At 49.7% G+C, this 24,000-nt stretch overlaps 10 protein-coding genes across 10 annotated transcripts; 4 read left to right on the top strand and 6 right to left on the bottom strand.

The window, feature by feature from the left end:
- Positions 1-244: 244 nt before the first annotated feature.
- Positions 245-1,135, bottom strand: FMAN_05929 (uncharacterized protein; the record flags this gene model as incomplete). Its single annotated transcript, XM_041827354.1, has 2 exons — positions 245-418; positions 479-1,135. 2 exons carry the CDS (start codon positions 1,133-1,135, stop codon positions 245-247), a joined length of 831 nt encoding a protein of 276 aa, XP_041678325.1.
- A 1,016-nt stretch (positions 1,136-2,151) lies between these two features.
- Positions 2,152-3,596, bottom strand: FMAN_05930 (uncharacterized protein; the record flags this gene model as incomplete). Its single annotated transcript, XM_041827352.1, has 2 exons — positions 2,152-3,437; positions 3,524-3,596. The coding sequence occupies 2 exons, from the start codon at positions 3,594-3,596 to the stop codon at positions 2,152-2,154; spliced, it is 1,359 nt and encodes a 452-aa protein (XP_041678324.1).
- Positions 3,597-7,422: 3,826 nt separating this feature from the next.
- FMAN_05931 (uncharacterized protein) lies at positions 7,423-9,179 on the top strand (the record flags this gene model as incomplete). Its single annotated transcript, XM_041827351.1, has 4 exons — positions 7,423-7,734; positions 7,883-7,944; positions 8,004-8,262; positions 8,331-9,179. 4 exons carry the CDS (start codon positions 7,423-7,425, stop codon positions 9,177-9,179), a joined length of 1,482 nt encoding a protein of 493 aa, XP_041678323.1.
- Positions 9,180-9,404: 225 nt separating this feature from the next.
- FMAN_05932 (uncharacterized protein) lies at positions 9,405-10,482 on the bottom strand (the record flags this gene model as incomplete). Its single annotated transcript, XM_041827350.1, has 2 exons — positions 9,405-10,270; positions 10,329-10,482. The coding sequence occupies 2 exons, from the start codon at positions 10,480-10,482 to the stop codon at positions 9,405-9,407; spliced, it is 1,020 nt and encodes a 339-aa protein (XP_041678322.1).
- A 608-nt stretch (positions 10,483-11,090) lies between these two features.
- FMAN_05933 (uncharacterized protein) lies at positions 11,091-15,013 on the bottom strand (the record flags this gene model as incomplete). The annotated part of the gene is made up of 3 exons (XM_041827349.1): positions 11,091-11,135; positions 11,190-14,763; positions 14,817-15,013. 3 exons carry the CDS (start codon positions 15,011-15,013, stop codon positions 11,091-11,093), a joined length of 3,816 nt encoding a protein of 1,271 aa, XP_041678321.1.
- Positions 15,014-15,889: 876 nt separating this feature from the next.
- On the top strand, positions 15,890-16,372 carry FMAN_05934 (uncharacterized protein; the record flags this gene model as incomplete). The annotated part of the gene is made up of 2 exons (XM_041827348.1): positions 15,890-16,210; positions 16,259-16,372. The coding sequence occupies 2 exons, from the start codon at positions 15,890-15,892 to the stop codon at positions 16,370-16,372; spliced, it is 435 nt and encodes a 144-aa protein (XP_041678320.1).
- Positions 16,373-16,620: 248 nt separating this feature from the next.
- FMAN_05935 (uncharacterized protein) lies at positions 16,621-17,175 on the bottom strand (the record flags this gene model as incomplete). Its single annotated transcript, XM_041827347.1, has 4 exons — positions 16,621-16,778; positions 16,832-16,894; positions 17,000-17,015; positions 17,113-17,175. The coding sequence occupies 4 exons, from the start codon at positions 17,173-17,175 to the stop codon at positions 16,621-16,623; spliced, it is 300 nt and encodes a 99-aa protein (XP_041678319.1).
- A 1,375-nt stretch (positions 17,176-18,550) lies between these two features.
- Positions 18,551-19,399, bottom strand: FMAN_05936 (uncharacterized protein; the record flags this gene model as incomplete). Its single annotated transcript, XM_041827346.1, has 1 exon — positions 18,551-19,399. One exon carries the CDS (start codon positions 19,397-19,399, stop codon positions 18,551-18,553), a length of 849 nt encoding a protein of 282 aa, XP_041678318.1.
- A 384-nt stretch (positions 19,400-19,783) lies between these two features.
- On the top strand, positions 19,784-20,452 carry FMAN_05937 (putative 40s ribosomal protein s10-b; the record flags this gene model as incomplete). Its single annotated transcript, XM_041827345.1, has 3 exons — positions 19,784-19,822; positions 19,936-20,348; positions 20,407-20,452. The coding sequence occupies 3 exons, from the start codon at positions 19,784-19,786 to the stop codon at positions 20,450-20,452; spliced, it is 498 nt and encodes a 165-aa protein (XP_041678317.1).
- A 2,078-nt stretch (positions 20,453-22,530) lies between these two features.
- On the top strand, positions 22,531-23,450 carry FMAN_05938 (uncharacterized protein; the record flags this gene model as incomplete). Its single annotated transcript, XM_041827344.1, has 2 exons — positions 22,531-22,709; positions 22,763-23,450. The coding sequence occupies 2 exons, from the start codon at positions 22,531-22,533 to the stop codon at positions 23,448-23,450; spliced, it is 867 nt and encodes a 288-aa protein (XP_041678316.1).
- Between the last annotated feature and the right edge of the window lie 550 nt (positions 23,451-24,000).

Raw genomic sequence — 24,000 nt, 5'->3', positions numbered from 1 at the left:
AACTGAAATCTTGTGGTGACCAGAGAGAAGAACTGAGATATGAGGTTCTGCTTTGAGGGCTATGTCTTGCATTGCAATCGAGCTTCAAATATCTAACTGAAGACAACATGAGACTTGTAAATGGGTAGGTGACAACAGCAAAAGGCCCAATGTTGACCGGTTTAAATCAAAACTATATACCTAAAGTCATACTACAAACATCACCACTGCTCTCTCAGTATCGTTCACGGGTTTAGGGGCCCTTTCAAATCTTTGGGCAGGGCTGAGCATCAGTGGGCGTAATATTAAAGTGTTCCGAGAAGGGGTCATCAGTTGCAACACGAGGGACATGCTCAACAATACTCGCGATACGCTCGGACTGTTCTGCACCCCAGAAAGTATCAATAAAGGCAAATATAAGATCCAGCCCAGAAGTGACCTAAAAAGAGTGTCAGATCAAAAATATCAACAGTTTCAGCAAGATTGATCAACGACTTACGCCTGAAGAAGACCAGACTTTGCCATCGATGACATAACGAGCGGGAGATACCCATTTCACTCTGGGACCCATCTCCTTCATAGTTGCCCAGGCGTTTTTGTTAGTCGTTGCTAGATGCCCATTTAAAACACCTGATCTAGCTGCAACGCCAGCACCAGTGCAGATAGTCATGAGCATCTTGACCTTGGGATACATCTTTGCAATGTAATCCGTGACAGCCTCAAGGTTCGGGTTCCTCGCGCCAGGACCGCCAGGAACAATAAGCAGATCGAGATCCAGGTCGTCGTTAAATGTATTGGTTGGTGGGATCGTTGGAAAGAAGCTTGAATTGAACTTGTTCATGGCCAAAGGGGCTGTGCTAACAGGTTCAAGCGTCTCAGCGATGAGGTGAAGATTGAGCTGCTGGACGCTGAGCGAGAGGATCTGGAGAGGATCCAGAGGACCAAAGACATCGATCATATCGAGAGCCTGGAAGAGAACAACCCCAACATTGCGGATCTGAGAGCCTGTGATGTTGGGGATGATGCCTGGAGTTATACAGGTTGGCTCAGCATCGCGCGAGTAGTAAGGAACATGGGCCTCGGGCCGAGTAATAGTTGAGGCAGAGCTGAAATTCAAGAGGGTGAGGCCACTGAGAAGAGAAATCGAGAACTTCATGATCATGAACCACCTTGATATAGAGCTCGCTTCAATATAGGCACTTGTGTTCTGTAGTTGACAAAAGCAAGATAAATGAGCAAGGCTGACGCATATAAATGTTCTTGGATTTCAGAGACACTCAACTAGGTATATATACTGCCTGATACAAACCAAACATGACCAAGAAATCCTTCACTTAATCTGCGACAAATCCTCAATCCTCCGTGTTCTTCAAAAACCTTCTCAAAATTGCGCTCAACTTCCTGCAGCAAATATACAGCTCCCCGTCTACCTATTACAGCCAGTCATTCTCGGGGATTCATCTGATTGAACTTTTTCATAATTCTCCAGAATGATCAAACAATCGCTCCAACTTGTGAATCAATACCAAGGCCATCATCTTCCTCGTAGAGCTTAGACGACATTAACAGCTGCAGTAAGAGGTCGAATAATAGTTAGCGATGGAATAATGCCAAGTTTCCGCTTACTATTAGCCAATAACGAGATCACCTTGACTCGCTTCAAATGTGCTCCCATCTTCAATACTCTCTCTATCCGCTTAATCTTTGGGTCTCTTGTTTCCATACTCATCAATTCCCCGATATGACACGTGGTAGGCCTAGATCATCATATTGGGCAATGTCGCTCAGCAAGCGATCATCTCACTAGACTGGTATGACTTCTTTATTTCATTCTCGTGTTTCTCATGTAATGTACCGTCTCAAGCCGCCTCGTCTCATCGGCTTATGATGTAGAGGCCAGCTTTTCTACATTTTCCCTCGTTCGTACATCGTTATTACCACCTCTTGCTACTCCCATTGGGTATTCAACCACGCCAGTAAGCTGTGACGTCCAGCTCCTTGAAACCATCTCTCTGTCCGTAGAGAGTGAGTATTTTCCTCCCATGAACTCCTATACGCACCGGGGGATGGTCTTCCAATCCCTTTTGTCCTAATAGAAAAGCAAACACCGACCAAATCGCACGTCTATACACCGATACATGGCACGTATCGCCCTAGGTTGAGAAACGGGGCTCACATGCGCCCTTCTAACGCAGCGAGTTGGGCGGCCAGTGCCTCATTCCCTTTCAGTAGATCATCCAGCCATTCCGCTGCCATCGCGAGCATGGTACTCTTACTGAAACCGCCTCCACGAAGGCCAGGAACAAGATCACACAAGTCGTCAAACCCTTCTTTAATCAGAGTACGCCGTTTTTGCTCACTCTTTATATGGTTCTCGCGCTTCTGTTCTTCTGAAAGATTCTCTCTCGACACTTTGCTATTGTTTGCTGCCGACTTGCGACGTTTGCCCCCAGCAACGTCATCTGCAACAGCCGAAGTGATGGAACCTGCACGTTCCGCTTTAGGTTTCCGCCTCCGCAGAGGCTTCGGCGTGATTGTCTCTTCTTGCGCCTCTTCATCTGGAGTATCCTTGTTATTTCTGCTCTTCCGCCTTTTACGCGGGGGCGTATCAGCTTCTTGCACTTTCGCGAGCTCAGTCAATCTGCCATGAGGGAGCGGACCCTTGGTATGAAGTGGGCTACTGGGTCGCGTGTTATCGGCGCTTTTACTGGGCTCAAAACATTCAAGAACTTTGAGTTGTTCCTTCGTCAAGGACTCGGCGGTTTCTTTCTCCGAGTTGGGAGTATAGCCTTGAATGCGGTTGAAGTTGGCATCAGAACCCCACTGATATTCGGCAGGCGGTGCTCGATGCTGGCGCTTGTCATGGGGTCCCATCATCCAGTCTGGGTAATGTTCTTGCTCGCTTGCTGCAACGCTGCGTCGATGGTCTTCCCGGAATTCTTCTATAGGCTGGTGTCGTAGGTGGCCTACTGGAGGTCCTATTGGGTGCCTCTGTACCGAAGTATCAATTCCGTTGGAATTCTGACGCTGGTTTGGGCCGTTTTGAAGCAGAGTAGCGGCCGCGTTCAGCACATCATCGGGAGTGTGTCGATGTTCAGTCTGATGTTGAAAATGGGAAGGAGGTGGTGGCGGCGGGGGCATCATATGGGATCCCAATGGTGCCATGCCATGGAACTCGTTCAGGCTATGGGAGAGTCCTTGAGCCGGCGGCTCGCCAAGTGAAGATCCTGGCTGCTGACCGAATGAAGTACTGGATCCCATGAATTGCGGAGGCAGATCAAGCCAGGTATCGCTGAAATTAAGCCCCTCGCCGAAGGAGGGCATATTGTAATGGTCGGCATTGATATCGTCGAAGAAGGATGTTAGAAGCCTGTTGTCGGTATCTGTCAAGAGAGGAGCTCCAGGTGCAGGCTCTGGCGGATCGTTGATCGGAGGATCTTGATTAGGGTCGAATGAATCTAGTCGGGTTAGAGATTAGCAGACTGCTCTTGAATTGGTGAACGTGATGCGAAGGATAGGGGATCTCAGCAAGCGGTTCACTTACAGCCAAAAGGCATAAAAGGGTCTGAGGGCGGCTGCGACGAACCCATCCTCGGAGCGTGCTGTACGGCGAGCATGGATGCGTCTTTTGTAATACGGGTTTTCTGTAGAGCAAACGCTGTGCTACAAATGAGCCACAGTAGATGTATAAATTTTTGTGATTTGAAGGACTGAAAGTATTTGGCGGGTGTATATCGATCGACTCGACGGTATAAACGGTAATATTCCAGACTGGTGTGCTTTTTTTGTTCGGCATCAAGCGTGTAGACCAGGACAATACCAAGCTGTGGTCTGTCTCTTTAGCACATGACAGTTCAAGCCCTTCAAGTTGATAGCAAGTGAGTATGCCTGGACAAATTTCGATTCGCTTCACGTGAAGCGCAAAGAAGCAACTGTTGTATCTGGCTGGAGTCTAGGAGGTAGTTGCTGAGTCGCGAGAGCACGAGGAGGAGCAGATCGATACGAATGTGCCGGTGAATGGTTCGTGAATATATTATAGACTGTGCGACTGAATGTTTGGCATGTACGTTGTTGTTTATGTGCTTCTTGGGTAGAAGACAATGAAATATACTGATAGTCGAGTTTTGTCGCTGGAAGCAAACAGCTGTGAATGAAAGTTGGAGAAAGGCCGTTGACAGTAGAGTTGCAGAGCTGCCTGCTTAAGCCATGGAAGAGAAAGAAGAAGAAGAAGAATAAGAGCGACAGGGGATCAACACAAGAAGGGATTTAGTCTGGACGGGGAGTGCATGTGCTAAAACGTGCATTTGCTGCGTCACATCACACCGCGCGACCTAGATGAAGACAAAGAAGGAGCAACTAGGGCCCGGTATCTCCTGCTTCTTCATAGGATGGCTGCTATGCTCCTGGCCGGGAAAGGTTTAGAAATTTTACCTTAGAGGTCAAATGGTAGCGGGCCAGGAAAGGATGGGAGGGTTAGGATCGTGGAGGTGAGTGTGGTGGTGGTGGTGGTGTTTAACTACCTAGGTAGGTAGGGTAAAGCGGTTTAGGTAGGCTAGGTTGGAGGAAAGCGGCGGGAGCCCACCGTGACTGTCCTGGGTGCAGAGGAACGGTACGGCAGGTGGAAGGCGGACCGCGAGTGGTAGCTGAGACTTAGATGGAAGGTAGTCTTGTTTTTGGGGAAATGTGTTCAAGGACCAGGCTTGCACGGCAATTGGACCCATTGGCCCATGTTGAGCACATTTTGGACCGTCTTAGCCATGTGGGGTTGCCTCGGAGCATTACAAGCACTCAATCTTCAAGTACTCTCTACCTCAACCTGATGCGCTCTAGTCACTAATCCCCCATGTTCCCCTCCCCCAGGTCACTGTGTCACCTGCAACTTTCATCGACGTCGACCAGAGCCTTTAGCCTTTGGGAAAAGCTTGGTTTTGAGTATTCTTAGGGAAATCAGATCGTGGGCGATGCTCAGCGAGTCGAGTCGAGCCTCTACCAAAACCATAAAGTGATCCAAGCCCCCGCGCCTTGTTCAACAATTACCAAAGCTCTTTCAACACATTCATCGTTACMYCCCCCCCCCCCCCCCCGAGACTCCCGCCTGTAGGTATGGGTATGGGGGGTGTCTATGTCTCGGATCACCTTGTCATGACGTATCCGTATATCCATACCTGTCTGCAGTATGCATCTATGGGACTATCACATGCTTCAAGCTCTCTCATCTTCAGCACTCCCAACAGCTCTATTCTACGGCCTTGGTTGACGACGCCTCATGTCCAGCTGCCATTCATTCGCCCAGCCAAGCCTTAAGAGTCAGACAGTTCGTCCATTCTTGATTGGCTCTGTTCTTCTGCTGAGAGACTCGGGGAATCTAGTCATCTTGGCGTTGCACGCAGTTGACTTACTGCAGATAAGTTGGCGGTCACTTGACTCGGTTTACTCACCTGTAGTCAGCAACACGATGAGGCTGAACCAACAACATTGCATTGTCTGAATCAGCCAGCATAGCCACAAGCAGAAGCTCAAGCACATGCGTGCGTCTTTGTTCTCTCGAAGGTGACAAAGCCTTTTTCACATTGACTCGTGACCACGTTCGGCCCGTGCCAGTGTGATATTCAGGGCTTACCAGGGTTGATATAAGACCTCCCTGGAAAGGAAAGATGCCAACTGAAATCATGCTTCCTGTGGGAAATCAGGCCAGGAAGAAGAGCCGAAACCTGTTAGAGCCCCGAAATTCGTCGTGGGGCTTCCCTGCCGTAGGTTGTTTTGTTTTTCGAGAACAATTTCATTTCCATGTGCGAATCTAGGTATGTCACTTGGAATTCGGATACGAACCAACTGGCTTAGACGTAAGCTACTAGGCTACCTAGGTTAGTAGGGAGGGAGGCCAGAAAACTTGGGACTTTGACCATAAATGACAAAAAGAATTAGGTAAGTTGACCTGAAGTTGATGGGTTCTGTAATGAGTTTATTTTTGGTATCCCATCTTGAGATCTGGATTTTTCTTGTTTCCTAGGGGTAAGGTACTAACATTTGGGAACTGATCAACTGATAAAACTGTACCAGGCAGGTACCTAAGTAGTTAGAGAGCTGTATCCGTGGTCTCTAGGCCGTTGTTCTCTTAGGTTTTCTCTTCCAGTACCTGTGTACAAGATGGAGATTTTCTAATTCCGGCGACTGTCAACTGAAGGATTCTCAATTATTCGGCCTTATAAGGTAAAATTTACGTACCGGACCCATTCTGTGCACATGCCTCTTTTCCCAATGCAGCAGCTGCCCATCCCTGTACCCCAGAATTAGGTACGGGCAGACCAGATGGGGTGTCCCTTTGACCACATGCAAATTGTTGTACCTACAGATGTTAACGTTAGCGATAACCTCACTCAGCTGTTACTTAATCTCACACCTAAAATACCTACCGTTACAACGAACGACCCGGATCTGTTCAGCAGCCGTTACAGTAGAAAATCTGGAACGTCTCATGTCTAAATCTGTACTCAACTACCGTGCCCAGGCCCAGGCCCAGATTGATCGGTTCTCGTCGACTTTGATTTAGCTGAGCCCCTGAACTCTCAGGTCATCATCGTCACCAGCGTCACCAGCAACATCGTCAGCCCTCCAATTCGGGCATTATCCGTATAATCTGCCACGAGTACTTTTGAGCTTAATTCTCTCTTGAATACTCGCTAGGCTGTTTCATACTCTCAGCCTCACGGATTTGTTACTCAAAGAATAATAGTTTCTGTTGTGATAGGTTAGTTTCACAATCCCACGTATTGACTTGTCTCGTCTGCATCCGCATCTGCATCTGCATCTGCGACTCCATCACCATGCGGCGGTTGCGCTACGCTACACTGCCTATAGCCTTGGCAGGGGGGGCGTTATGATCTACGACCTGTCAAGGTAGATCATTTACGTGTCTCTCCTCTCGGTCTATTTCCTGCAGGAGTATCCGTGTGTACATGCGATCCATGCTTGCCATGTTGCATATTCACACGCGGCATCTTGAATATCAATCAAGCCGAGGCTCGAAGTGAGAGCTCGGCGATGAAATCTCCACAATTTTGATCAACCTCAAGGGGAGATTCTACCATATCAATCTCCTGACTGTTCATTTATTTTATCTGGCCAAGAGCCTAGATATCTTTGCCGCCTTTGCCGTCAAATTCTGTCATCAACCCTCTGTGATACTTCCTCATACGTTGCATGATGTTGACATATCCCCCCGCTGCTCCAAACCGCCGACCTCCCCTTTTCGATCATCTTTACACCACCTTTTCCTCTATTCATTATACTTTGCAGGGGTAGATCTGTTATTGACCGCTCATACACAGTCAGGATCCCCGCGATCATCCATCTTATCAGATACCCACCTTCTGAGTGCCACCGGTAGCAGGTGCCGTAGCCCTGCTTCGGGATATTGTTGGACATCTCTTATGCTGGAGCAGCATGGCTATGCCTGCAGTTGATGTGCGCCCTGCCCGTAAAGGGCCCCTGAGGCTCGATCCTATTCCCGAGATCCTACGCCCTTTGATTCGCGCCTATCTCTTGGGCTATGCATCTGCCGTGGCTCCCCGGCTGTTGACATTAGTGTTGCAGCATGTTGCGAAGAGAAAGAAGAAACTAGCCAACCAACTTGCCCCGGACCTTGACGATAGCTCATTCGTCAGCTCTGCAGCACACATAGTGAGGACAGGCTTCAATCCGCAGCGGTTTCCAACGTTTTGTGCCATACTAGCTGGTGGCACTACTCTATTGAAGGCAAGTTGACCTACTCATGATGGATTTTGTCCAGTCCTAGAAATTCGCCTACTCTTTTCTGGCATTGGTCGCCTTGTCCTTGTCGGCTGTCAGAGCTCACCGGAACGTTAATATTACTTTGATATGCCGTTAGCTAATACGCCGAAAGGAACCTTTGAAAAGCATTCTAGAGAAAACCGCAAGGGGGCTCAGCGAGGCAGGTCGTTTGAGGTACGCCTTCAGTTTCACTCTAATGAATCATGATGTTCCTTGCTAAACAATCGTCCCAGACTTGCAAGATGGTTGTCAACATTCCTTGCCGCCTGGTTCGGCCTGCGGCTGCTGCACTCCTACGAGGGCCGAGCGTATACCGAAACTGTGCCACCGAAAGAGGGCTCGGCCCAAATCACCGAGCCTCAAACAGTCAAGTTTGCTGGTCGAACAATGGATCTAACCCTGTTTGCCGTCACTCGAGCCCTCGATGTCCTCGTTGGTGATCTGTGGGCGAGGCACAAGGCCCGCCGTCTGGCCTCCAACAGGTGGTCCAAGGTAATTAGACCATGAAAATCACCTGATTATGATTATCAGATATCCATAGTTGCTGACACCTTCCTAAGGCTGAACGATTCCTCTCCAAGTTTGTTGACCCCCTTGTCTTTGCAGCTTCATCAGGCCTTGTTATGTGGGCTTGGTTCTATCATCCCAGCCGTCTGCCCCGCAGCTACAACAAATGGATCACTTCGGCAGCTTCCGTGGACTTAAGGCTCATCGAAGCCCTTCGGCGGTGCCATTCGGGCGAGTTTCAGTACGGCAAGGAGACCGGTCAGGCACATCTCCTTCAAGGCATGTGTGTGGACTACGAGTGGCCACTTGCCTGGGGAGATCCTGCGGTAGTTGTTCCCATACCTTGCCAGATGGTCCATATGTCCAGCGGGCCTTCATGCGAGTACCATGCTGCAAGTCGCTTTTTTCGTGCCTGGAAGTGGTCAATGGCTACGTACTTGCCCCTGACTCTTGCTCTTGCTCTTCGAAACCCCTCTCGCAAAGCTCTACGCCGAGCCATAATCTCGTCTTGCCGTTCCTCTAGTTTCCTCGCGACCTTTATCACACTCTTCTACTATGGAGTCTGTTTGAGCCGCACACGCGTCGGACCCCGTCTTCCTGGCGGCACAACCATTGAGCGTCGTCAGATCATGGATAGTGGGATCTGCGTTGGCACGGGCTGTTTGCTTTGTGGCTGGAGTATCATGATTGAAACAGAAAGCCGGCGAAAGGATATTGCGCTCTTCGTTGCCCCTCGTGCCTTGGCCACTGTTCTGCCTCGACGGTATTCTTTGGACAAAGAGTGGCGAGAGAGACTTGTATTCGCCGCCAGTACTGCCGTTGTCTTTACTTGTGTGGCAGAGAACCCTGATCGCGTGAGGGGCGTCTTTGGAAAACTGCTAAAGATGGTTCTCAGTAAGTAAACGAGCTGGCTCGGCACATCACCAACTGGGACCTCTGTTTCGGTTTAGTCATTCCCATCCTTCCTTTCTTATCGCAACCAGTGTGTACAGTAGAGAAACGTTGCATAGAAGAGCACTTGAATTCTAATGTATAATCCTTAAGCAATAACACCATATCTTGTCACAAGGCCATGCCTTAATGTAATGTGATAATTCAACTGCAATGTGTCTATGCTGCTAAGCTACTTATCCCTTAAACCAAGCAACAGCCCCTAACACGAAAATACAGGCCAGTATATCACTCCTCACTGTGGTGAATATCTGGCCATAACGCATCACGACCTCGACATATCCCTTGGCGGGCTGGGGCAAGAATTGCACCACAGTACCTACAATACCAGAAGGGGGGCTGCCTCTCCTATCCAGAAAGAAGCGAGTTGTGAGTAGTAGCGACTCAGCAGTGGCAAATGTCCAAAAGAACAGCTTTTTCCGGTGCTCCAGTTCCGTCTCGAGCTCAGGCTCGGCGGCTGCAATAAGCGGGTCGGCGGGTGTCGTGCCTGCAAGGGCGGCACGCTCACGCTCTATCTTGCTGCCAGTAAAGGGTGTAAGTATGACGATGTAGAAGCCCAAGCCGAGAGCTACAAGGGCATGGAGAAGACGCCAGAGGTTTGTAGAGGCGCTATTGCGGACGGCTGTGGGCGGTACGGGGGGTCCTTGGCCGGGCGCCATGCCTGGCATACCGGGGAAAGGAGGCATTGAGCCAGCAGGAAGACCAGCACCAGCCATCAGCTGGGACATCATCTTCATCATGGGATCTTCCTCAGCTGCTCCGGGTGCAGGGCTAGCGGTACCACTGCCGTTACCACGTTCGAACCCAAGCATCATCTGTCGCAGCTGGTCCTCTGAGATGGCGGGTTCTGTTATTTCAGGTGCATTAGTTCGTGAGGTGGCGGTCCGCTTCGGCTCGTAGTAGTGATCTGAGATATCGACTTCTTCGGGGTCGGCATGATCGGCGGTGGCAGACACAGCGGGTGCTGAAGCAACGGGTGCTGGCGCTGGCGCTGGTGTCGGAGCATCAGCTATGGCAGTAGACGCAGTAGTAGGTTCTGGTTCTATAGAAGAGAGTTAGCAACTCTGCAGCTGGAGATGTATGTTATAACTGAATCGAACCTCCTGGGATACGACCCCCGAGACCAGTAATCTTGTTCAACCTTGCAGAACCCCCGGCTTTGAGCTTGGCTTCACGGCGCTCTTTGCGTAGACGCGCTTGTTCAGCAGCTCGCTGGGCCGCAGCATCTTCAGGACTTTGCGTCGTCTCCGACATGATTTGGTAGCTATTGTGAGACGTCTATTCGGAGTTGATGTTGAGATATTGGTGATTATGGGCTCCGGTGACGATGATGTGGTGCTTTGGTAGAGTGGGGATCCATCCATTGACAACTGGCCATGATCATAGGGCAAACTGACACGAGTCACTTACCCTGGAGGTTTACATGCTGATATCGCTACGCCTCACATTTCCTTTTAGCTCATAAATAAATGGTATTTGAGTTTGTATGTAATGTATTGTCATGAAACGTTGATCCCGAAGGGACATTATACTTCAATATTTCACTGAAACAATCATATTTCTTTATCAAAGGACACTTTCATCTGTCGAATCAGGGGAAGCCAAGTCGAAGATTCAATAATTGAGTACGAGATAGTATTTACACAAATATACCAGAGTTTTGGAGGCATGATAGTATTATGAAATAGACAGGCACACAATAACATCGTCATTTTTTTCTCTATCTGCCAAACCCTCGGCGTGGATGTCTTCGTGTAGAACCACGCACCCCGCGCTAAGCTATTCAACATCACATCCGCACCCTCCATATATGACCCATAAGCAAGGCACCGTAAGTCGTGTTATAGTGAAAAGAAGATTGCTCACGGGGTAGCCTTGCTCATGCTAATCAGTCTCTTTACACCGACCTATTGTTGGGCGAGTTAGCATAGTCACCGAGTTATGACACAACGAGAACTTACCATCCAGTTGCCGCACTCCTCAGTCTTGTCTCTCTGAAGCTCAACCTGAAGCCTGTGTGCACCTTCGTAATTCTTGGCCTCAATAGCATTGGCAAGCTCAGTAAGCTGTTCAATTGTATCAGGCTTGACAAGTTCCTCGTTGTTGAGATGGTCAAAGAGCAAACCAAGCCGCTTCTGCGTGTCCTTGACTTGGGGTGCAAATGTCGCAGGAGCCTTGGATGCAACTCGTTGCATATCCTGGTCTAGGATGTCTACCAAACGCTGGGCATTGGGTGGGATATGCGAGCGGTCACCCGCAGGATGTCTGGCCTTGGGAGGGGCCGAAGCCTGGGGAGGAGGAGGAGTTGGCTTGGGAGAGGAAGCAGCGAGAGGTCCACCAGGAGGTCGGCTCATGGGAGGAGGTCCAGTCGGAGGAGGCCCCGTGGGAGGTGCAGATTGTTGAGCAGGAGGGACACCATATGGAGAGGGAGCATACTGGTTATGAGGCGTCGACTGCTGAGGAGGAGCTCCAAATGAGCCAGCCGGAGGAGGACGACTTGCGGCTCCAGGAGGAGGTACAGACCCCGGGGGCTGGCTGTACTGCTGCTGCTGTGCTACAGGAGTGGGAGCGTATCGGTTAGTTGGGGGGCCTCCTGCTGGAGGAGCATTGTACGGTGATGCTGTTCGAGGAACGACATTGGGCATTGGTGGGGGGATCGCGCCGGCAGCAGGGGGAGGGGGCGCGTATGTGTTATGGCTACTGGCAGCAGGAGGGGGAGGAGCCTGGAAGTTTTGTGGAGGAGCTGCGAGAGGTGACTGAACGCGAGGCGGCGCTGATCCTTTGGGAGGTGGCGGAGGGGGAGTCGACCCAGTTCGCTGTCCGAAAGGAGAGGCACCAGGAGGTGGAGGAGGCACACCTGTGCCTTGTTGGCCAGGGAAAGGAGATGTGATAGGCTGGACACTGGGAGTGGTCCTGCGCGCCGGGGGTGCTTTGGTGACAAGAGGGACATCATTCCAGTTGTCCATGTTCTTCATTTTGGCTGCAGGTGTCACTGATGAAGGGGTTGTGTTTCGAGGAGGGCCGCTCATCGGTGGGGGTGCTAAGGGGGCGGGAGCACCGTAACCCGGCTGAGCAGGAGGCTGATAACCACCTGGCGCTCCATATCCAGTTTGCACGGGAGGAGCATAACTGTTCTGAGGTTGATAAGGGTTTGAGGGGGGCTGATATTGCTGTGCCGGCGACCCAGTTGATCGAGGAGCAGCCGGGCTTGGGGCAATATGGCTGTAGGGATTAGCTGGGACAGAGCTAGGCACAGTGCCAACCACAGGTGCGGGTTGAGGAGGTTGGTAGCCAACAGCAGGTTGAAGCCTGGACGAAGTCCGGCTTGATGAGGCTGGCACCCGTGAAGCGGGCTGAGCAGAAGGCTTCTTGGTAGCGAGACGCACACGGCTCCTTGCCAATTCCGCCGCGGGGTAGTTGGAGGGGAGAAGATCGAGGTACTTCTGAGCGGTCTCTAGCTGACCGTGACCAGCCAGAATATCTGCGTACTCGGTGTACTTGTCGTACAGAACGGAAAGCTTCCAATCCGAGGTCAAGCTTGTCTCGTTATCCTGGAATTTGGTGGTGTGACGGAAGACGGTGACCTTCTCGATGAAATTCTGCAGAGTCCTAGCATGAACTGAGAACGTGGAGTCTTCAGTCTCCTCTTTCAACCCAGCCTGCTCAGCCTCGTCAAACTCGTCAACCCATATGGACACCACCTTCTCGAGCTTTGATCCAACCAGGTAGCAGAAGAAGGCATCCTTTCGGTCGCCGTCTTCATTGATTCTGTCACCGAGCGCTTCGCAGAGGTCAGAGAACTCATCAGGGTCGGAAAATGTACAAAGAATAGCCATGGTCTCCTTCCAATTCTCCAAATCGGCGTTGTAGACCACATCCCAGAGGTTCTTAGCTATAACAGAACCGAGCAAACGCATGTAACTTGGCGTACCGCTCTTGCGGGACAGATACGCAGCTTGAACCTTGTCAACAAGTTCTTGACCACCACAGTTGGCGATCAAGAATGCGTCGGCGAAACGGTCCTCCTTGAGGCAGAGTTCAGTTGCCTTGGAAAAGTTACCCAACATCAGGGCAGAGGTGACGTTCTTTTCAACAGTGGTATCAGAGTCACTGAAAAGCTGGAAAGGATTATCAGTCTTGGCACCCTTTGTAGCGGCAAGATTGGACAAGAAGTCGTCACTATCGCCCTCAGCACCATCAAAGAAGCTCGAGACTCGCTTCTCTTTCTTCTGTTCGGCATCCTCATCTGAGGGTTTGGTTTCCTCACCTTCTTGGACTTTAGATGTCTCCTCGGCACTGCCATTCGTGAGGGTGTCCTTGTTGAAGCCAAGATATTCGACAATTTTGCTACGGGGGTTCTCGCCAACAAGAGTCTCCATCACTTTCCAATCAGCCTTTTCCTCATCAGTCTTGGCTTGATCAACCCGGTTGGCACAGATTTCAGAGATCTTGCCAGAAGCGATGTCCTCTTGGAACTTTTGGCTAGCAGTAGAGATGTCAGAGTCAACAGTGAAATTGGTGATCAAGATCTTTGATGAACGCTTTTGCCCGGGCTGAGTAGCATTGGGCTTGAACACGACAATCTTTCCACCAAAGCCAAATGAAGCACCCACGGGCCTCTCGAACCAGTTGGGAGCCTTGGCCAATGACCAAGAGGAGTCTTGAGGCTTGTCCTGAGCAGCGTGGAGGAAGAAGTCCTCATCGTCAAGGTTCTTCTCAGCCGCGGCCTTCGTAGTATCAGGATTGGTGTTTTGGAGAGTCTGCACTGTGATCTTGCCGTCGGCGCTGGCAGTTGCCGAAAGATTGGGGTTGTGAGGGTTAAACCGAGTGAGGAAAGCGGAGTTCGTCGCCTCTGGCAGTTCGCCATAGCGCTCGCCAGTGTTGGGATTCCACACGATGGTACGGTAATCCTTACCTGACGACAACAAGAGGTCGGCATCTTGCTGGCACCAAGACAGGGATAGAATACCAGACTCGTGGCCTTGAAGCGTTCTCTCGGGAGCATTGGAGTTCCGTAGGTTCCATAAAAGGATGACAGGGGAATTGTGATCAGGAGTAGCTGTCAGGAGCTTCGTCGAGTTGTTGGGGTCCCAAGCAATGGAACTAACAGCCTTTCGATTGTTGTTGAGTGTTAGAGAAGCCTTTTTAGTCTTTAGGTCCCAGACAGTGACAAATCCACCATTTCCACCGGTGGCGAGAATGTGTGAGACCTTTTGGTTCCATGCGAGGCATTCGATGTCGTCTGATCGGGCAGTAGAGTTGCCGAGTCGGAAGGGGTTGGCAATATCGTTGACATCGTAGATGAAGAGCTCCCCTTTGGCGCCAGCTGTGGCCAGGATTTGAGGCTTCAAGGGGTTGAATTCGAGTGCCTTGATCGGACCACTATGTTTTGATGTTTGAGAAATTAAGGCATCGGACTCTCCAGCAATAAGTTTCTCGGCATCCCAGAGGTCTAGGGAGCCGTTCTCGAGGGCACCAGCAATGATACCCCTGGGGTGATCATCGTTGGGGGGACCCCATGCAACGTCGTAAAACCTGAAGTGTTGATCAGAACATAGGGTTTCAAAAGCGCATTCTTGGGTATCTACCTAGCGTCGGTGTCGATGCTAGCGACAGGTTGTAGTTCGAGGCCTTGTTGTTGATCGTCCAGGGCAAGATCCCAGAGTTCGAGCTTGCTGCTCTCGTCAGGGGAATCGACATGAGTACCGGTGGCTAGAATTGGCTTGCCAGCACCAGGTGACCAGGCGAAGGCGGCCGTTCGTGGAATGTCTCGAAGGCGCACCATGATGGTGATGGTGGGGAGTTTAGGGGCTAATGCGACAAGTATACCAGCTCAGGATGATGTTTTGATATAAGAAGACGAGTAAAAAAGACAAGAAAATGGACAATCACGGCTGAGCAAACTCCATACAGTTCTCAACGAATCGTCGCCTCTGCCCGCAGTAATGCTTCGAAAGGAGTTCGAACGAAGCAGGGCGAGGTCGGTGGAGGGGAGGTATGATGCCAGATTGCAGGCTCGCTGGCTCTCCCCCCGTTACCTGGCTCCTCCTGAGTCCTGAGCTCCCTGTGGCCACGTCCGTGCCTCCTGAGCTGTCCAGAAGGTGGGGCTTCTTGTCACGTGAAGAGACAGCTTGATCAGCTTCTGGTATCCGAGGTGAGGATGATGTTCAAAGATACGTGAGTACTAGTGAAAAGGGGAATAAGTTGGGAGAAGCCAGAGATATATTAAATACTAGGTACTATTATGAATAAGTAATTTTATGGCAAAAATGCGGACGTTTGAACTTCTAAGGTCAATCGGTATTTGATTTATTGCCAGCTACTGTTTTAGTCAGATTGACTTACAGGATTCTCAAGGTTAGCATATGCCTTAATGTGAGAAGCTGCTTGTCTCAAGACTATCAATTATATCTCAAGGAACATCTTTAAAGAGAATATGAACTATTTATATTAGCACTGTGCATGAATTGAGCCATGAAACGGCCGGAAGCCAAATGTTGTAAGTCGAGATCGGAAAGCTCTAATGGTCACGTGATGAGCACAGAACCTCTCAAGCGCACCTCGAGTGAATGCTATGAGTTCAACTCTAAGGGCCTTCAGGCTTACGTTGACACCATCCATTCTTCTTTCAGTCACTCAAAAGCGCATAAATCATTCCAAAATGTCAGACGCAGCTCGATGGAAAGCCACTGTCTATGTAGGCGGACTATCTCAAATGGCAACTCACAGCCATGTCCTCGACGCTTTCATCCCATTCGGTGAGATAGTCGAGGTCAAGGTACCAGAACCCGATGCGCCAAACTCTACAGAGACACACAGAGGATTCGCCTATGTTGAGTTCGAAGACGCAGCTGATGCGAAGGAGGCTATTGATAACATGGATCAATCGGAGTTTTTCGGAAAGGTCCTCAAAGTATCACAGGCCAAGGCACCCAAAAGCGCAGAGGATGGGCTTGGTAGTAAAACAGCTATTTGGGAGAAGGTGCGTTATAATCGAAATGAATGACAAGCAAACTAACATGCTTCATAGGAGGGATGGTTGGCCGAGCATGCGGCAGATGAAGAGGAAGCAGTGCCAGGTGCTGGCCCAGACCCCATGCAAGGATTAGAACAACTCGACGTTGCAGGACCAAAACCTGAATGAGGATGCAAGTTGGAGGTTTGTTATTGAGCTTATTGCCGGCATAGCGAAGGCGTTCAAGGCATTGGATTGGATTCACGGTTACTGGCGAGTAAGGATGACATATCATCACCGAGAATATTCAGATTTTATACCTGATGGGTTTCCCTACAACTGCACTCATCTGAAATGTACAGTACTGTCCTTCCGAGGACATGTGGACATGCAAACAATTTCGTTTCCCCAATAGCATCCCTATCTTTATGCCAAACTTAGTGACCCTCACTCTCGCCCTCGGCGTGGCCCTCAGCATGGCCAGCATCGTGGCGGCCAGCAGGACCCTGTCGGGCCAGACGGAGGTTCTTATCAACGAGGAACTTGCGAGAGATGGAGTAGCCGGCAGCGCCGAGAGCGAAGCCAACGACGACAGCTAGATATAGATATTAGACAAAGACATGGTTCAATCGAGTCGTAGTGGTTTACCGAGAGGGTACAGCTCAGGAGGGATCTGCTTGAGCTTTCGGAGACGCTGAGAGATGGTGTGGCCTTGGATTCTGTCAGTATGCAGACCAATGGAGGTAGTTTCGCATCTGCATTTGTAGGATCGGGTCGTTCGATTAAGCATCGTCGGGAACGTGTAGTGTTACGTACCAGCCTGGTCCTCCTTCTATAAAACGAAGCTGGGTCAGCAATTGATGTCATACTGAGCCGAGGGCTAAAGAGCTCGTTCCCTCAGACCATTGCATAGAATTGGAGATACTCACGGGGACGGGTCGCAACATGCGAGGCGTCTGCCTGAACATTCGAAGAGCAGTGGTAGAACGCATCTTGGAGTGAGTGGGGAGGGTCTAAGGAATCAAAGTCCAGAGGTGATGGTTCAATTGGAAATTATCGGCCTTGGAAGGAGTGTTTGGAGTTGGCCGAGCGAACGAACATCTGCTGATGTGCAATTGCTAGAGCCTAGCAGGCCCACCAGTCGAGATGGGTGCCTTACGCCATACGCCATTGGCCCGAGGTAGCCTGAGGCACACACTGAGCTCTCCCGGAAGGAAATCGAACCACCTGATTTGATTCGAGCCGACACCCATCCAATCCATTCTGCTAACGTCGACGCATTGGATACCTACTCAACCTCTCCATCCTTAACGCACCGAGCTCCATACTCGCCGTCATTGACCCCAGAAGAATCTCCCCTCCTCCAAATCAATTCCTCTTAAAACGCTATTCACAATGTCGGACGACGGTCAGGAACTTGTTACCAAGCCTTTCAAGTTCGTCACTGGTATGTTCCATGTTTGCTTCCCTGATAATCCCGCTGCTGGTACTGCCGATGCGGGCTCGAAAAAATGACCTGATTTGGCTCCGAGGCTAACACTTCTATGTAGCTGGTAAGCCCGAATCCCTCGACCACCACCATCACCACCGATTTCTTCTCGACGACAGACTGCGATTACGCGACCCCGGCGACGATACTCAATGGCAATTGCATCAATTAGCACGATTCGATCTAACACTTCATAGGCACTGACGCTCGTTTCCCCAACCAGAACCAGACCAAGCACTGCTGGCAAAACTACGTCGATTACCACAAGTGCATTCTCGCCAAGGGTGAGGACTTTGCGCCTTGCCGCCAGGTACGAGTTGCCGAGCATTACTTCCACCGGCGATGTCCACGGCTAATTGAGGTCTAGTTCTGGCTGTCTTACCGATCTCTCTGCCCCTCCGGCTGGTATCAGCGCTGGGATGAGCAGCGCGGTAAGTTGAACCCCAGTGGTTCCAATCGATCTCGAACTAAGACTAACGCATTGCGCAGAGGCTGGAAACTTCCCCGTCAAGCTCGACGCTTAAGCCGACCCTGTAGATCGGATGGATTAGTGGATGTTAGAAGAGTCAGAGCAGACACACTGCAATTGTATCATTTGTGATATCGCTTTCAAAGCTAACCCAAATATTGACTGTTGTGTTTTAAATCCTGGCTTTCCGCATTGTGATGACGCCTCGAGTCTTGAGTGGTAGATTGTCGAATGAGATTATTGATATCATTTTAGCTATATGAGGCTCATGCAAAAGCGCTGGCAATTCAAATTCCTAAATAATACTCCATGGTCGCATGCTCGGTAATCCAAAACATGGCTGATGAGATTGGTTAATAAGAGTCGTAATGGCCAATCCCCAATTTGGTGATCATGTTGATGGAACCCATCATTTTCCCTCATCCTCATCATCTGAACTCATAAATTCATCGTCCTCGTCGAATCCAAAGAACGTCGTAGCTTTGCCTTTGCCCTTGTCGGCTTTGGCTCCCTCGGCGGGGGGCGGCGTTGACTGCTCGGATGATGTACCCTTGTCCTCGTCTGAACTGGATTGGTCGTTGCTTGGCTGTGTAGAGCTTGAGTCGTGAGATGTGCCAAGCAAGTTGTCTTTGTAGTTACCGGCCTTCATGGCAGCCAGAACAGCCTCTCGTGTTCGCTCGCTGCTCTCTTCCTTGTCCTCGACCCACTGACCGTCAAGGCGACTCTTACTGCCCGACTTAATCTCAGCTTCTTTCTGCTCGGACATTTGAACGATCTGTTCCCAACGCTCACGGCGCTTCTCTTTCTCCTTCTTTTCCATCTCGGGCTTGATAGCTAGATACTCAGCCAAAGCCTTAGCCTCATTTACAGTACGCAGACGTCGCCCATCCAGGTTTCGGCTAGATCCGTGGTCCTCTTGGCTCTTCTTTTTGCGCGAAGACATGCGACCACCCGCGGCTCGAAGTTGAGATCCGAAACCACCCTTGCCACCACAAAGGGGGACCGCGAGTCGCAAGGAAAGGAATTCATCGTCGGCAGCGGTGAGATAGCTGGAGATGGGAGCGTTTGATGAGGCTGGAAGTTGCTTGTTGGATAGTGTGGTGAGGATGAGTCTTGACTGAGTCGTCGGGAGTCGATCATCTATGCGTTCGCGCAGTTCTGTAACTGTTGTCGATGATGCCAGCGGAAGAACGAGGGTCGGTGGTAGTCCTAGACCAGCGAAGCTAGTGACCAGCACGTTCACGTTTCGGGGGGACATGGTATGGTATAGTATGGGGTGTATTCGTTTCGAAAGAAAGTGGAGGCCGTTGTGATGAATGATTGAGAAGGCCTGTCGCAAAGATTCGACGTCGCTTTGGCTGTTTGTCATGCAATGGAATGGCTTGCACCTTGCAGATAAGCGGGGCCTCTCATCAACTGCCCGACTGCCCGACTGCCACACCTACAAGCACCAGCCACATCGCAGTCGTCCTCATCACGTGAAACCAGCCTCAGATCAACCACGTCTCCACCCCACTTCGCTACCCAAATTCTAGTAGGGTTTCCGCCCACAAAAGTTATCATTTTGAGAAGTCGTCTTCGTCCCTCCTAAACTGCCACCTTCCAACATCGACCCTTCCGACGAGCAGCAAATACCGCCACGATGTTGATCCCCAAGGCCGACCGCAAGAAGATCCACGAGGTAATAACCACCACATTCACCAAGCTGCTCTGCGCAACGACGACGGCGGAGAATCGCGAGCTACGGAAGAGAGCACAAAATCATAGCGCACATAACTAACAGTTTCCCGGCAGTACCTCTTCCGCGAGGGTGTTCTCGTCGCCCAGAAGGACTTCAACCTTCCCAAGCACCCTGATATCGACACCAAGAACCTTTTCGTTATCAAGGCTCTGCAGTCGCTCAACTCTCGCGGCTATGTCAAGACCCAGTTCTCTTGGCAATACTACTACTACACCCTGACCCCCGAGGGTCTCGACTACCTCCGCGAATGGCTTCACCTCCCCGCTGAGATCGTTCCCGCTACCCACATTAAGCAACAACGATCGCACGCTCCTCCCCGTGGCATGCTCGGTGAGGGTGAGCGCGAGCGACGACCTTTCGGCCGTGGCCGTGGTGGTGACCGAGGTGACCGTGAGGGTGGATACCGACGAAGGGATGCTGGCGAGGGCAAGGAGGGTGGTGCTCCCGGCGAGTTCGCTCCTCAGTTGTGAGTTGGCCTTTGAGAAGTTGATGGACACGGGACGAACTGCTAACAATTGATACAGCCGTGGTGGTTTTGGCCGTGGACGTGGTGCTGCTCCCCCTTCTTAAACGAACCCATTTCCTTTGGGTGGTCACGAATGAGATGCATTTCGAAGGGTATCGGCATGTACTCATAAAAAATGGAGGGCAATTTCTACCATGGGTTTCGCTCGTGTGACTGGGTTGCGTTGCGTGGGGGACACCGTGGGAGTTTGAGGGTTTTAGAACCTCGGAATCATTTTCATCAGGGTCAATGTTTGCCGCCGTCGAAACGAGATAATTGCTCGGGAGATTCGTGAAGACGTCAATCTTTTCAGTGATGTGAGACGAGACCTCTATGTTTATGCCAAACGCCCACCGAGGCACGTCTAAATGAAGGATCCGTGCCGCTAATCCGAACTCCTACTATGCCGTGTGATGATTGTGATCCTGTGGCTATTTGAATTTGTGATCTAGCTTAATGGTTTGGAAGAATTCCCTCGAATGGGCCATACTCAATGCTTGACTGACGATCTCATGTCTGACCTACCAACAGCGCACCATACTAGGCCTGGAATTGTTCTGGGAGGAAAAACTGAACATGTCATTCAGATATGAGATAAATCAATGGGTAAATCATTGGATACGTCAGTGATGCTAAATTAATTACTGGCGGGCTAAGCCAACTATCTCAATGCCAACATGTGACAGAATCATACTGAGATCATGTAGTGGGATCTTGGTCTCTGATCACAAAGATTTGTCAATATACCTATCTACCTATTGGGTAGCTTGTAAGGTCTATATATCAAGGCAAGCCTTTGATTCGTGAGGTATCTGATAGAAGGTAATTGTACTGATCTGAACATGTGCTTCTTGCCTGGTGCGTTTAGTTGTTATTGTTACTGGCTAACGTATTTGCTCTGTCTGGGGTAATAAGGGGCCAAGATGGTCAGGCTAAGCTACTCGATGTAATGAATGAGAATCACTCAGTGGTAAGTTCATTGCTGAAAGACATACTTTTTCATTACCCAGAAGCGTTGGTTGTCAGTGACTTCTGTTACAGCCCTGATACATGCCACATCGGCGGAGAGTAAGAAGACATGCGTGGATTCAATGTAGAATTTGAGTACTTGAATGAAACAGAGTATGTTGCCCGCCATTCGGATTCTCTTCAGACGTAACACTCTTGATATGCATCCCATGAGTTATAGAATGCTGAACGACCAAGCGCTTAACATTGGTCGAAATAAAAACAGTGGCCAGGCGATTTAACAAGCAAAGATATAGGTAAGTAGTTAATATTAGAGATTGTGAGCTCAAGTCCACCCACACCATGTTACCATGTTTATCTTGCTCAAATACTTTGACTTAGGTATACGTGTTGCTAACTTTCGGATACTCTTTTTAATAAGACTTCTGGATAAATCTAGACATATCTGATACCTTGTCTGAAGAAGATGGCTTCTGCCTATTTTAACCTAGATGTGTTATGGTCAGCAACAGACACAGCAGGTGTATAACTGATCATAACTCTAAGCTGACAGGAAACTGGGTCTAGGCATTGCCATTCGGTGAAGAATAAACCAAGAACTAAATAATGTTTTCTAATTGGTCTTACGTCAGCAATGAATTGGTGTTTATATCTATGCGCCTTGCTCCTCAGCATTTAGCATGAGTTTATGGATGGGGACGGGCACACAGTCAGATATCTGCATGCAGGTAATCATAGTTCGAACGGAATTCAAGATGGTCTTGACATTCTATCTCGATTATATATGAGACGGCCTTGATTTGTACATGTTCGAATCTTTATCGAACAGTGCTTACATCTGCCATACGCTTGTAGCTGACGCATAGACATGCAATGAACTCCCAAGCTTCAACCCCGTCGCTTCAATTCCCATGATTCTTTCCCTTCTATTGCTTTTCATATTCGTTTGTAGTTAACTTTACATCGATTCTGAAGTTTACCAGTCAAATAATCTCAAAAGCGTTGCCCGCAGCAAACCGCCCCCTTGAGGAGCAAGAAAACATCGGACCTTGATATAGGGTGCCAAAATAAACTCAGCAAAAGGTATCCTAAGCCTATGCTAAGTTACCTCAGTGCTTCTGTCATTTAGGATCAAGGTCCTGAGTCTTCTTTCCTAGATACCCCAGCGCCCGTCATGATTATCTCCGGCTCTCCTCTCTTCAAACAGTATGCCCGGACGGCCCTTGATTCTGAAAACCGTAACAGAAGGCCACCTTATACAACCTTAGGCATTGCGGATATTATTGTACAGCATCTGCTGGATCTTGCAAAGCTTCAAGTCACTCGATTCAAGATCAGCAATGCTACTGAAGAGTAAGCGTAACGCCCTCCATTTATGCTATGGCTTGCTGATGCCAATGCTTTAGCTCCTTCGATCTTTTTGTTGAGGGTCGCATATTTGGGACAGGGACGATCTCTAGCACTATCATATCAACGGAGGCATCATTATCATTCAACGGGACCGTATTTGGACGGATCAAGTTACCCCAAATCCAAACGAGTGTCTGGGGGACAGGCTTTGTTGCCCAGGAACAGCGCATCGAGATCACCGACTATACCAACTACTGTGCCTTTATTCGGAGCATCATAGTCGACAATGAAACCAGTCTTCAACTCTACAACCGTAACTGCACAGTCAGAGCACTTGGTACTTCGTCTATATGCAACCTTCGTCTCGATATGCCACTCAAGGCGATTGGAGGGCCTAGAATGGCAGTCAAGAAGCTTTCGCGTTTGGGTTGTGATGTGACAATCGTATTCAGCTTGAGTTGCTCGGACCCTGTCGAACTTGACCATGGATGTTGTATTTTCGAGCTTCGAAACGGCCATAATGAAACATTGGCAGAGCTGAAAGGTGAACTCAACATTGCCGGGAGCCAGACTGAACTCACTCTGCATGGGACAACACGAGATGGGGCGATAGTCTCAAAGAGAGTCAGGCTTGTTGGAGTTGGTGTGGAAGCGAAAGAGAGGTCATGGCTCAATGAGACCATAAGAGAGCTTGATGTCCCTGTTGACTTGGAACCGAAATGCGTGGAGATATTATGGTGCTGATACACGCTTCGTACCTTGGTGATATGGGTTCGAGATTGGGTTTCTTGTATATAGATATGACCTAGTTCCGGATATTGTGTTGGTTTCTATTGGAATAGAGTCGGATTTCCAGTTTCAGGGTTGGCGATTGATTAACCAACATTGGTAATTATCTCCAATACCTCTTCAAGATGACTGAGCTTTGTCAACAATTTGGTACCTTGTAGGCTAAGATGACCTTTTCTTTGTAATTCTCGTACAAGATAAGAGCCCCTTGTCAAGTGTAAGCCCACAATGTCGATTGTGTCCTGCATATAAATGCTCCACTACCATTCACTCTAGCACTTCGATCCCAAATGACAAAAAGACTTGGGTAACCTCGTATAAGTTTAGGTAAAGCTCAAGGTAGTATATCTTTTGCTGAGCTTATTTTAATACCTTATATCAAGTCTGATGTTTTCTTGCTCCCTGAGGTCACTTTAGCAGCCTTGTTGGTGATGCTTCCATAACTAAGAGCCGGCTTCGGCCGCCGGCGTCTACGGACACCACCAAAGACATGGATTCGTTTGCG

This window comes from Fusarium mangiferae (genome assembly GCF_900044065.1).
Source record: "Fusarium mangiferae strain MRC7560 genome assembly, contig: FMAN_scaffold002, whole genome shotgun sequence".
NCBI classification, from domain to species: Eukaryota; Fungi; Ascomycota; class Sordariomycetes; order Hypocreales; family Nectriaceae; genus Fusarium; species Fusarium mangiferae.
The sequence above is the reverse complement of the archived record's forward strand: the minus strand, read 5'-3'. Positions and strand labels throughout refer to the sequence as shown.